The 14,033-nt window shown below is 35.8% G+C and overlaps 1 protein-coding gene across 1 annotated transcript in view; it reads left to right on the top strand.

The window, feature by feature from the left end:
- Window positions 1-248: 248 nt before the first annotated feature.
- Window positions 249-14,033, top strand: part of LOC107582524 (semaphorin-4G-like) — a 41,844-nt gene continuing 28,059 nt past the window's right edge. The window contains exons 1-2 of the mRNA XM_016268416.1: window positions 249-406; window positions 8,051-8,365. Coding sequence (XP_016123902.1) covers window positions 8,230-8,365 — 136 coding nt within the window. The 5' untranslated portion in view covers window positions 249-406; window positions 8,051-8,229. The remainder of the gene's footprint in view (window positions 407-8,050; window positions 8,366-14,033) is intronic.

Here is a 14,033-nt window from a genome sequence, read left to right as displayed (position 1 = left end):
ATTAGTCTATTGCTAATCGGATCTCCATTCTTCTATCAGCATATTTAACAATGAACAGATTGCATGTTTTAACAGTGCTATTGGTTTATAATCATAATTGTGTAAGTGTGCTTTTTCCAATAGATAGCAAAGGAATGCGGTAGCCCAAATATTTCCCAGGAGCTCAGATGTTTTTTCCAATAATGCCGTCCGTCAGCGGCGTGTTTGCTGTTGGAGCGCATTGTTTGAGATGGAGAAGTGGCGCAGGAGGGCGTACAGTACCTGTGTCGAGGCTCACACACAGCACAGCGACTAACACAGCTGAGTTCATTCCGCGTCTGCGCTCTGTCTCACGTTACTTGGCTTTACACTAACTGCTAGACGACTTTTCTGCGTTTTTGGGCGATTTGTGACGAAAGACATTTTAGTAAGTAGACCACTTTGATATTGTACACGTTTTCTTATTCTTTTTGTGATATTTGTTGTCAGTGCACGTCTGTATCTTAATAGTGAGCATCGCACGAAAGATTTAAGTTCTCTCTGACAGTTCGGTATGAACAAGTCTCTTTTGCATACTGTTGAGTGAAGACAACATCCTTTAGACGACAAGAAAAAGCTTTAATATAATTAAAATGAAATTATAATTTTGCACAGACGAAACCTCAACGTATATGGCAAGCCGCTTAAACATTTATTCCTTAAAAAGAACTGTTTTTGTTACTAGTACTTTTGAATAATTACAAAGTAAACGAGTAGAATTATTTTGTGTTTTACTAGTATCTATTAAATTTCAGTTGTGTATATTAATTAGTAACTAATACAAGTAGCCTAACTATTCTCTTTTAATTGATGATAATCTTTCTTTTCTTTTTCTTTTTTGGTAAATATTCAAATATTTGCTTAAATATCTGTTCTAGTATTAGTACTAATTGAAAAAGAATTATTTATAAACTAGTGTGTATTCCAGTTGTTACTTTTGGGATAGATTACAGTAACTAAGAAATACGTAATGGTACATAATAAATAGTTACTACCAATAAAAGTAAAATAAGTGCCAGCAACAATTAGAATAGTCAATGTCTGAACCACAAATTTGCTATTTGTTACCAGTAAAAATGGAATAGTAATTGGTCACTATTAGGATAGTAACTAGTGACTATTTAGTAGTTTAAGTAGGGATGCACCGATACCACTTTTTCCAGTACTCGCCCAATACCGATACTTTTATGTTTGGTACTTGCCGATACCGAGTACCGATACCGATATGTTTATTGCATTTGTAATTTTTTTTAAATATTGGGTACAGAAACCAATAGCGTATGTATAATGTTAGTTGGTTAACTTCATTTATCAAATAGATAGTCAAACCAACATTTATTCAGACACCTTCAACATTTCTCACATTATCACAGTTTATTCGCTATAGTTTAGAAAATGGTAATAAAATATGACAAGAACTCAGAGTTAAACTGTGTCAGAACAAATTCAGCTTGATAATGTTAGATAACTTTGATAGAAAGGTATATAATGGATTACAATCAACCAAAAAGTATTCAGACAGCTGTTAGTATGACAGTATTTACACAACTATGAATACTTAGTTGGGCAACCCTTAGCCTTAATGACAGCCTGTAGTCTCCTGGGCATGCTGTCACCCAGCTTCATGCAAACCTCAACTTAAAATTTTTTCCCAGACTCGGTCTGAATAATTTTTGGACCCTAATTTGTATCAATTTTACTGGTATTCCACTGTATGAAGAATTTTTGGGTATAATTTGTCACAGTTTACTTTATTTTGCTACCCTCACTTACATAAATGAACTATAGTGTCCTGCACCCACTAGTAAAAAATTATCAAAAATCATATCTAGTCTCTGAATAATTTTTGTTTTCACTGTATATCCTTCGGTTATTTTCACACTTAATTATGCCCATTAAAATGTATTTTACAAGTTTTTGTTACCTTCACTGTTCATTTTTTTTGCTCTTCACTGTTCATGTTTTTGCTCTATTGTACATCATCTTTAATTTAATAGCATTAGAGCTGCTCCATTGCAGCGGCTTAGTACTGTAATCACGCGCTTTGCTGTAATAATGCAGGGAACCACTCATTATAAATCTCCTAACTGTGATATTTTTTAGAAATAAATGTTGCGTTTTTTTTCGTCTGAAACGTGCTGCGATTTATATTCCAAAGCCGCTCATATAATGATGAAACACTCAAGCAAATTTTTGCCAAATTTGTACTGATGCAGAATAATACAGCCTAGCGCATTTCACACAGGCTGCTAGATTCACTTTCGCCAGAAAGTCGTGTATGCCTATGGTTCAAAATAAATTATGTTTATAGTGAATGCCCCTATAAATGGTCTTATTTTTACGATTTAGTTTTAATCCAAATGATGCGTGTGCTAAGTGAGTGAACATCAAAGATCACACAACAGAAGTGCTCTCTCTTTCTCTCCCTCCCTACTGTTAAGTAACCTGTGCATTGTTTTACTTACTTGTTTTTGACATATCCGACCGAACTACAAACTTTCCAGTGATGTCTGTGAGAAAGGGATATTCACTTGACAAGCTCACGCATCTGCGCTGCCGCGCGCTCAATCCACTCAGTGTGCTTTGTTTATCAGCTTGCTCACATCAGCTATACAGGCGTTAATACTGAATGTTTAACATTATATTCATTGCATACATATACTTCGTAGTAGACATCCTTAACTCCTTTCTGCTGTCTGTTGTTCTGTTGTCAGTGTTTCTTTGTTTGAATATGGCGCTTATCACATGCTGTGTGGTATCGGGGCATTTTAACGAGTACGAGTACAGGAGCTCAGTATCGGTGCATCCCTAATTTTAAGTGCTAGCAAATAGGCAGAAGTAACTAAACGATGCATACTGCAAGTGAAACTATAGTACTCACCAGCAAAACTTGCAAAACATACTAGCTGGAAGTGAAATGTTACACTAGTAACCTAAAAATAGGTGCTAGTTCATTTTAAGGAAATACATTTTAGAATGGCTTGCCATACAAAATATAATCTTTCTTTTTTCCTGTCAAAGAGCAGTTCATTGGAAGTTAACCATTAAACTGTGTGAAAGGCTATGACTGATAGATATTTTAGACTATTTATTGATACGTGATGTGGAAGAGTTTCAGAAAGACTGTGGACACGTCCGTGTTTGATCAGATTAATGTATTAGTCAAACCTGACAGTGAGAATTTCCGGTGCAGTTTTTCCTGGCACAAACACATTTAACTGTCCAAGTAAGATGGCATCTGGGAGAGGAAAGTCTTTGAGTGACACACCAGTAATAGAAATGTGCCCGGCAGTAATCTAACACAAATTGAAATGTCTAATAATTGTTTCATAAATATGTGAATAGCTTATTGATGCATAATTCTGAAAGTCTTATTTAGCTTTTCTGAATTGTTGCTGATGTTATGCTATCTTATAATATACCAAAAATATAAAAACTATAAATTACAAGATATATGCTCTTTCACTGGCCTCAACAAAGTTACTTAGTTACTCTTACATCAGAGCTGCATTTAATACTATAGGGGCGAAGCAGTATTTTCTACTATGGCATTTGTATTGATATTGTGTCTTTAAACAGAATTTGGAGCTGAGTTGCTCAGTTGTGTAAAGGTTCCTTGGTTGCATCCTGCCATATGATTTTTCTGCTCTATGTACTGCTTGCTTTTATAGTTCAGCAGAATCTCATTTTTATTCTAAACTGAAAAAAATACAGTCCCTCATGTGATTTAGCATCCGGTCATTGACTAAGTGTACAATTGGCTACTCTCATTGCTTATCCTCAAGGTCCTATGTATGCAAGAATGGCATTTTTGTGAAAGATGGCTTTCATAATTAAGCAGTTCTCATTTATAAGCCAAACACTGATTTAGCTGTTACACTGATATCTTAAACTAACCATAGTGGTCTCTATGCAAAGTTATTTATTTACTTTCTTTGTTCATTGCCTTGTGGTGGAATATTGATGGATCCGGTTTCATTGATGATGAACTAGAATGATGATGATGAATTTCCGTGGAAGATTATTAGGCTGATTTGTCTAGACTCTCAAAAAGCCTTGAACTTATACTCTGTTCTTGAATGCTATTTATTCCAGGTTTTATAGATGTTTAAATGCCAAAATTCTACTTGTGGTCCTCCTTCATTCACAAACTCTGCAGGTCCTTAATGCATGGAATATAGCATACCACTGTCATTCAATTACATCCATGAAATCATGATATAAAGTTAGTGTGCTTGTCGGTGTCGCTCTCTCTTTTGAGGCGACTGACTCTTAAACTCGCATGTAAATGTGCTCAAAGTGACTGACAGCTGGTTAAAGATGCATGAAGGGTCTCATGCAGTCACTGTTCAGCTGAGCTGCATGCAGAAACAGAGCTATCGTTTTCTCTCTGCAGCTGCTCAATTCTTGTCACTTGATTCAGTCCATCCTACAGCCTGATACCATGAATCCTGTTGTACAGCTCAGCACTTTTTAAATCAACTTGCAGCTGATCTTCCATTGTCTGGAACTGGCTTTAGTCCATCTCTACCGCTCTGAAAGCAGAATAAGAAATAGCAGTGTGTGTTTGAGTGATCTCTGATGTGACCACGCAGCATAAGACCACTGTTCTGATCTGGAGCTGTCGCTGTAGGCTACAGTGACCGCCAATTGATATGCTTTCATTTGCTTTCTTGGTGTTAGTACTAAGAGATTTTCCACTGGGAAGATTTGGCCTCTCATGTGTCTGACCTATTCTTTCTTTCTTTATAGTTCTCATTCTCTCTAGGACATCTGAATTGGCTGAATAATAATACCGCTGATGGTTGTGTAGTTATTATCTTGTAATGGATTTCTTTCATAAACCTCATACACTTAAACTGGATTCTAGTTTTGCACCAAACTATTACTCAATCCACTCTGTTCTCTGAGCAGTTCAGCAGAAAAGTTATTTGATTCCTGAAACTTTCAGTGATATTTAATACCACATTCTGTCATATCTGCTAATGCTTTGTTGACATAAAGCTTCTTCAGGGGCTGCACAGACCTTTCAAAGCATATTTTAGTGATGAGATATCACTTATTAAAACCAATAAAGCTTTTTCGTCTGTGATTAAATTTGTCAAAGTGATTTGAGCAGCATGTTAAGTGCAAAAAGAAAGAATCATAAACAGTAAGGTCTAGAAGTGCTAAAATAATTGTATTATGTAAAATTAAGAAATATGACAGATTTGCACAATTTTTGGTCACTAACCAAATGTAAGAAAATGTGTGACGCTGACTGTCATTGTGACATTTTATTGATTTTCTAAATTATATTACAATATGCAAACTAATTAATGTATTATTTGTATAATATACACTATACACTACAATTCTAATTGATTGACAATTAAAAATTAATACTTTTATTAAGCAAGGACGCATTAAAGTGATCAAAATTGGCAGTAAAGATATAGTTACAAAAGATGCCTATTAAAAAAATAAAATTCAGTTCTTTTGAACTTTGTTCATCAAAGAATGCTAAAAAAGAAAAATGCATCACGGTTTAAACAAAAATATTAAGCAGCACAACTGTTTTCAATATTGGTAGTAAAAAGAAATGTTTCTTGAGCAGCAAATCAGCATATTAGAATGATTTCTGAAGGATCATGTGACGCTGAAGATTGGAGTAATGATGCTGAAAATGCATCAAAGGAATAAATTACATTTTAAAATGTATTCACATAGAAAACCATAATCTTAAATTGTACTAAATTACACTATTTTTGATCAAATAAATGCAGCTTTGGCAAGCATAAGTACTTTTTAAAAAAATAAGCCCAAATAATAATAATAATAATAATAATATCAAAGCATATTTTACATTTAATTCGTTTCAGCTTTGCTCTTTGACTTTGTTTCTGTTGTTGGAAAGAACAGAGGGATGCTGATCCGATAAACCTCTCTGGTGCAGTACTGCTGATTCCAGCGCTACAGCAGGTGTGAATTCAAGCACATCTGTGCATTTATGTTTGAGAGAGTTTGTTTTGTGTTTCTTTATACGGAGCGAAAAGGAGTGAAAACGTTTTGAATGAACGAGAATACAGTGGCCTAGAAAGCCACTGGGAATGTGCTCTTCGAAGAGGAGATAGAGGGGAAAAGAAAACAGTGCTCATCTGGTGCGTAAGTTTGTTTAATGGAATGAGGGAGAGAGAGAGAGTGTGTTTATCTGAGAGAGGGGGAGAAGTCTGGAGTGTTTACAGAAGAGGGGGGCTGAGTGTGTTCGAGTAATGGACGGAGGGAGGCGAACAGTTGGATGCTCATGCCACTGTCCTCCTAAATCACATTAGACTCTCACACACAAGCACAATGGCTCTTCCTTTTTAAGTAACAACCATTCTCTTACAGGTCAGTCATGACCATAACACAACAATAGTAAGATTCGTGTCAATATGGAGACAAATTTGATCTAAATGATGCACTAAATAACTTTCCATTAAAAAGGTTTTAGATCGAAAGAAGTGAAATCAGTCATGACAACTCTTGGAGTGATAAATTCAACCGGCATCTATTGGCATGGGCATGAAATATACATAAACTTGATTTTAGCGGATGAGATCTGCTGTGCTGCTGCTGAACAAATACAATAATTAGTTCAGCTTAGTCAAAAATAACCAAGGATGGCTGCTGCAAGAATGTTGAACCCCTTAGCAGATCTCTACAGGTGGTGCTGGGGAGGAGGAGGGGTAACATAAACTTTCATAATTGTGCAACATGCCGATCCTGCTTGGCTGGTGCTACAGCGTTGAACGAACCAATTAGCAATTAGTTAGTTTCATGGCTGAACTATGTATTTTTGATAGATCTCTTTAAAATCATGTATGCTCGCATTAAATATCAGTGGCCTTCAAAAAGCGGATTTATTCTGCGTAAGGTGTTTCACCCTTTCATAGTGGCTGTCATGTTTAATAATACTTCACTTCTCTAATAATACTTAATCTAGATAACCCCTATTACTGGGTTTTAATGGCATAAATGAATCATGGGTGACAGATGCACTTGCTTATAACCAGACCCAGATGAAATCCGAATTTCCTCATGTGATTAATTAATTAATTTAATTTTTTTGTCAAGCACAAATTGTTTATGCATTACCATTCAAATGCTTGGGGTCAGAAATATTTAAAGTCTTTTTCTTTCTTTCTTTTTTTGAAACATTTTTTTTCAGTATTCTTTGATGAATAAAAAGTCCTAAAGAATAGTACTTATTTAAAATGTAAATCTTTTGGAACATTGTGAATGTCTTTTTTGATCAATGCATCCTTACTGAACAAAAGTATTATTTCTTCAAAAAACAAAACAAAACACACAAACCTTTGAAATTGAACTAAACTGATTTCCACTGACTGGCACATATCCTTATGTATGCTCCCAGTTTCTCCAGAGCAGTATTCTCATGATTTCAACATGAACATAAAAACTCTAAAGCATTTCCAGACTAATCCGACCTGCTTTTGATGCAAGGTGAGAGAAGTCAGAGATGAGCTCTGGCTGAGTTTGTGATAGCCCTGGCTCTTTTAGATTAGGACCCACACTATTCAGTTGTCATACATTAATCACCAGCTTATTATTTAACGCAGTCACCTCATACAAGGCTCAGGATGAAAGGCCTGAAAAGTCGTGTCACCGGATGCGCAGTTGCATCCTTTGATCTTCACTTTGACGTACCACTGAGTGTCCATGTGCTTTGTGCATGTGTCACTCAGTCTTTTTTAGATTTGAATAGAAGACTTGATTTCTATTAGAGTAACCTTTTAGTGCCACAGGGTGCACTGGTTTCCTTTTAACATGCCCACGTTCCTTTGTTCTGTACAAACATGAGAATCTTGATAGTTGGTTGTCCTTGGGCGATCTGGACAGAGAACCACAGTTAAATTGTGTTATTTGAGAAATCTGATTAAGCATCAGAACACGCGCTTCACCTGATCACATGTCAGCTTAACTATGACATCAACACTGACTAGTCATTTCTGCACCTGTCCTAACCGTCTTGTTTTTTCTTGTTTTGCAGAGTGAAGCGCTTGAGGGAAAGAGAGCTGTTTTGTTTTTTGGTGAAGAAGAGTAAAACAGCAGCATTTGTGCATACCAAAGGAAACGGTTTTAAGAGACGGCGTGATTGACTTCCTGCTCCCTTGAGAGGAGGGGTGAGCGGCGGTCTCGTGGTACTCACCCCTCCTGGTCAGACTGCTGATGCTGAAGATGTTGACCCATAGTGGACGGCTGCCATTCCTGCTGTTGCTGTGTGTTGTGTCCACTCTGTGGGGTTACCCCTTCAGACCCCCGCTAGACCTGGATGTGACCCCCAGAACTACGGTCCTCTCCAACGGTATGATACACATGTTTTGTTTTTCATTCATTCATTAATTCATTCATATAATACTGAAGAGAGAGATCCACCAATCAGACAAGTCACTGTTACTATGGAAACAAATTATGGCAAAAAGAGCTCTGTGACCATCCACACCCACAAAGCATTGCTAATATCTCAATCGAGTCTCTCTATCCTCTCAAACTACTATTATACTATACTATACTATATACTATACTTATAACTACTATACTATATATAGTATCAGTAGGATTCTTTAAAAGATATTCATATTTTTCAGCAAGGATGCTTAAAATTGATCAAAAGCAGCAGTTGCAAAAGATTTCTGTTTACAAATTTTTTTTAAAACTTTGTTTATCAAAGAAGCCTGGAAAAAATGCATCACAAAAATATATGAAGCAGCACAATTGTTTTAATAATAATAATAAGAAGAAATAAATGTTTCTTAAACAGCAAATACACATATTGTAATGATTTCTGGAGGATCATGTGACACTGAAGTCTGGTGTAATGATGCTGAAAATTCAGTTTTGCATCACAGAAATAAATTTTAACATTAAAATAGAAAACAGTTCTTTTAAATTGTAATAATATCTCATAATATTGCTGTTTTTACTGTATTTCTGATCAAATAAATGCAGATTGGGTAGGCAAAATCTTACCAAAATTTTGCACAGAATATGATATATACAGTATATGTACTGTCGTTTTTTGATTATGTAAATTGTTTATCTTGATTTTCATATATTTTTGTTTGAAATTGAAATAGAGCTAGAGGGGTCACACTTTATTTTTAGGTCCAATTCTCACCATTAACAAACCAAACAAACTATGACTTTTGCCTCAAGCAACTAATTTGCTGCTTATTAATAGTTAGTAAGGTAGTTGTTAAGTTTAGGTATTGGGTAGGATTAGTGATGTAGAATATGGTCATGCAGAATATTTGCTTTATAAGTACTAATAAACAGCCAATATGTCAATAATAGGCATGCTAATAAGCAACTAGTTAATAGTTAGAATTGGTCCATATACTAAAGTGTTACCGAGCTAGAGCTGGTTTGATTCAAGTGTTAGAATCTCTTAGTGGGGAATTGTTTGAAATCCCTATGGAGCAAATCATTGGGGAAAATGCTTCCAGAACTAAGACTGCTGAAAAAGTGGGCAGTGACTGTTGCACTCTATATTATGGAATGTAAATATGATAATCATTCAGTGCCAAGGTATATCAAAGTATATCAGTTTATTTTCCATTAGCATCACAGTAGCATGGTACTACCACAGTACATTTCTGTAAACATCTCAAGGGTTAATTTTGAAGTAAATAAAAAGGGCTGCTCAGGCAGATGCAGAGAAGCTGCTGTGTGGTTACGTGAGGGGGAGTGGGTTCACAGACTGTTTATGACTCTGTATTTAATCATTCAGATGTAAGCAGGGCTCTATCACACTCGTTTAGATGACTCGCTGCTTGCCAGCTTGAATTTTGTATATCTCTTCGCTGTTGAACAATAAAACGTCACATCTGTGACGCAGAAATGCAGGAGAGAAGGTACAGTAAGCCAACCCAAAGTTGTCTTTATCTCTAGTGCTTAGTTACACAACCGCAGAGAGGTCAGAGGGCTGAGAGACTTGAGGCCTGTGTTGAGTTCAAAAACACTGAGAGTGCAGCAGGTTCACTCTCTAAGACTCGTCCTACCTTTCCCTGCCAGGTCAATGACCTGAGAAGAAACGCTGCAGCAGATTTTCAATGCAGAAGACGCTTCAAACATTTTTAGAGGATGTAATTTTAAAAATAACGTGTCAGATATTTGCATTAAATAGCTAATTGTTAAATACGTGGAAAGTAGTGCTGTCAAATGATTAATTGTGATTAATCGCATTCAAAATAAAAGTTTTCATTTACATAATATATCTGTGTGTACTGTGTATATTTATTATGTATATATAAATACACATACATACAGTATATATTTTGAAAATTTTTACATGTATATATTTATATTCATATCATTTATATTATACATAAATATATTTACTACATAAACGTAACATATTTTTCTTAAATATATACATGCATGGGTGTGTATTTATATATACACATAATAAATATACACAGTACACACACATATACTGTGTAAACAAAAACGTTTATTTTGGATGCCATTAATCGTTTGACAGCACTAGTGGAAAGATACATATTTACTATTTGTTAGTTTTTCAATAGATCTTGATATTTAGATGATACACTTTGCCAGTACAGTAATGCTGTGCTTGTTCTGCAGGTTTTTTTGTATTCAAAGAACCGGTTTATTGCTGAATTTTTTTTTTTACCACATTATTCATAACTAGGGTTGGGTATCAAAAACCTGTAACATTGTAGAACGGTTCCAAATGTCCAAAAACCGAGTATTCGATAAGACGCGTGCATTTCGATTCGGCTTAACGATTCCTGCATTCGCGTTTTAATGGGGCTTAAAACGATTTAAGTGCAGGAACGGAAAGAACTTGAGTCTTGTTTGCGTGCAGCGCACACGTCTGAAGCGCTGGTGCGTTCTCGAACCGTTCCGTGCATTTCCACTGCAGAAAAGCTTGTTCAGAGCCGGAACTGGCTTCTTTCATATTTATCGACTAGAATGCAGAAAACTACGTCAGTTTATCATCATAAACACAGCCGTTTTTGTCTGAAGTGAACGTAAACAGATGAGAAAGAAAACGCGCGTGTATAGTATTTTTAGATCTAAGTGCATTCGGTGTTAAAGAGACAGTAGCCTAATAAACGCGCTGCCTGTCATTAATGTTAAAGGGATCATATGATGCGATTTCAATTCTTCCTTTCTCTTTGAAGTGTTATAAGCTCTTGGTGCATAAAGAAGATCTGTAAAGTTGCAAAGACTAAAGTCTCAAATCCAAAGAGATATTCTTTATAAAAGTTAAGAGTCAACCACGCCTACCTAAAACGGCTCGTTCTAACACACCCCCACATATCTACGTTACGATGTGGGAAGATTTGCATAACGCTGGCCAAATGTTCACTCAAAGAAAGAAGGTGTAACTTTTATTCTCGCTGTAGTATTGTTGCTGCCACCATGTCGTGAAGGCGCTGTGTGCTTCGTTGTGAAAGCGAAACTACTTTGTTTGGTCTTCCAAAAGAGGACGATATCCGCTTCGTCATGCCTGGAGCTGATCCGTGCTGGTCGCTGAGGAAATACAACAACTTCACGCTGTGGATCGCCGGATCAGCTTTCACCGTGGACGAAGCGGAGTCCAGCCCGGGGTCTTCACATGTGGTTGCTGCAAGCCCGCCGGACACTCCTTCGTCGAATCTGCCGGCCGTGCCGTTCTCAAGCCCGCCTGCCCGCCGCCGCTCACTCTAGGCCGCCGTGTATGACACTGTATGTTTCATTGTGAAAGCAAAACTATTTTGTTTGGTCTTCCAAAAGAGGACACGACTAGAAATCAGTGGTTAAGTTGTATTTACAACACTGTTCCAGAACAGTTCAACCCAAATATTCAGATGTGTGCAGCGCATTTTATGGAGGACTGTTTCCTGATCCTGGGAGAGTAGACTACAATGCCAGCTGTTCTGACTCAGTCTGTAAGTAAGTTATATGACTAGAGTAATGCTTGTTGTTTGTCATTTCTCCGATCACAAATGCAGACATGGTTTTATGTTTACACGGCGCGATGCAACGCAACGCGTAAAAAGACAGTATAAGTCATTATAATATGAAATTATGTCCCCACTGGATGCAACAAATGCCTCGTTTGTAATGGGTTTTAATGTTTTTGTCTCGTCGCTCTGGCCGGACAGGGCATCATCACAGTATGGTGAGGGGCGTAACATTTCCGTCACACGCTTGAGGTATTCGGCCAATCACAACACACTGGATAGGTGGCCAATCAGAGCACACCTCGCTTTTCAGACCGATGAGCTTTGTAAAAATTGACGCGTTTCAAAAAGGCGGGGCATAGAGGAGAAACAATAATGTACAGTATGTGGAAAATAATGTGTTTTTTTAACCTTAAACCGCACAAACACATTTCATTACACCAAATACACAAAATAATGTTATTTTTAGCAACATCATATGTCCCATTTAATCAAAGAACAAAAGAAAATCATTCACTGATCTTAACTGAATATATTTAATAACTTTAATTAATGATTTATATTTTATTTATGAAAATAAAACCATGCAGTTTTTAAACTTTTAATTACAGTTTCTGTACCTGAAATTTGGTTCAGTTGTATTTATTTATGCTATTGCTAATTGATTTGTTTGTTCCTATTTTATTACTGACTCTTTACTTTTCTTTAACACTTTAATATTTGAAATTTATATTAGTGTAGTTGTTTTTTGCTGTGGTATTTTTGTTAAAAGCAAAGGCAAAAGTTCTTCTTAGGCTGCTGATTCTTGTGTTAATCAGCTGCAACAGAAAGCTTTGTAAAAAGACAGAATAAATGTTTGACATCTAAATGTCTAACTTAATTTTTTTTATATTGGATTTTTTTTATCTTATTGGAATTGAAACTAGGATTTAATAAGAATCGTAATCGATAAAATTCAAACGATACCCAACCCTATTCATAACTTCCAAATTAATCAATTACGCATTTATAATCGGTTGGTCATTCATGCTAATCAGTGTTATTTTGGCATCATTGAGTTTAATTTAATATTTTGAATAGATTCTCTATTTTCATTTTCATTTTAGGCAAAGTTTTAGTAGTCTGTATGTTTATATACACTAGGTATATATATATATATTATATATATATATATATATATATATATATTAGTATATATACAGACACAAATCCAAATATGTTTGATTAGTGGCAGCTGTGTTGTATCACACAGTATATTCAACTTTAGTATGTGCAAATTTTATATTATTATAATTTATTATATGTTTGTTGAAATATATCTTTATTATATAAACATCTGACTCATTACTTGTGTAGAAAGTGAAGTGTAGCACATAGAGCTGCTCAGAAAAAGCCAAGTGGCTGGAGCTCGAGGGCCTCACTGGACCATAATCCATCCCTGCATACATCTCTGACAGATCTTTTCATCAAGTTACTTAGCAGCTTCTGCTGCACTTACAAAAACCAATGAGCTCATCTCTCCTCTCATCATTTCATTTAGCATCCCTGTGCAGGCATGAGCTCAGATTAGCTCTGTGAGCGGAAAATGAGATGTCAATTACTTATGAGAAGTTAAAATCAAACCCCTGCTCAGCAACAGGCAAGAGATGAGAGAGTGTAAAAAGGAATACATTAAAATAGGGTTTTTGGCATACTTGGTGACTAAATGAGATAAGATATGACCGAAGGGGGGAAAAACACTTTTTAACCCTAGAATGCATTAAGCAGGACTTTTTTAATCAATAAAAAATTATTTGATATTCTCTTTAAAAATACTTGTCTCTGACCCACATTGATATCCTATTTCTTAGTCATAGAATGGTAAGAAATTATATGTTGCATCTCACTACCCCAAGACCACATGAAGGAAGTCAAAATGGCCTGTATTCATTTCCTAGTATTTTTAAAATCTTTTTATCAATAATAATATTTATTTTCTTGAAAATGTATTGATTACTGATTATTCAAGAATCTGACTTTGTTTTGCTCTGAACCTTGAATGTTATCATGCTTTATAGG

This window comes from Sinocyclocheilus grahami, unplaced genomic scaffold, assembly GCF_001515645.1.
Source record: "Sinocyclocheilus grahami isolate Dianchi unplaced genomic scaffold, SAMN03320097.WGS_v1.1 scaffold45.1, whole genome shotgun sequence".
NCBI classification, from domain to species: domain Eukaryota; kingdom Metazoa; phylum Chordata; class Actinopteri; order Cypriniformes; family Cyprinidae; genus Sinocyclocheilus; species Sinocyclocheilus grahami.
The sequence above is the reverse complement of the archived record's forward strand: the minus strand, read 5'-3'. Positions and strand labels throughout refer to the sequence as shown.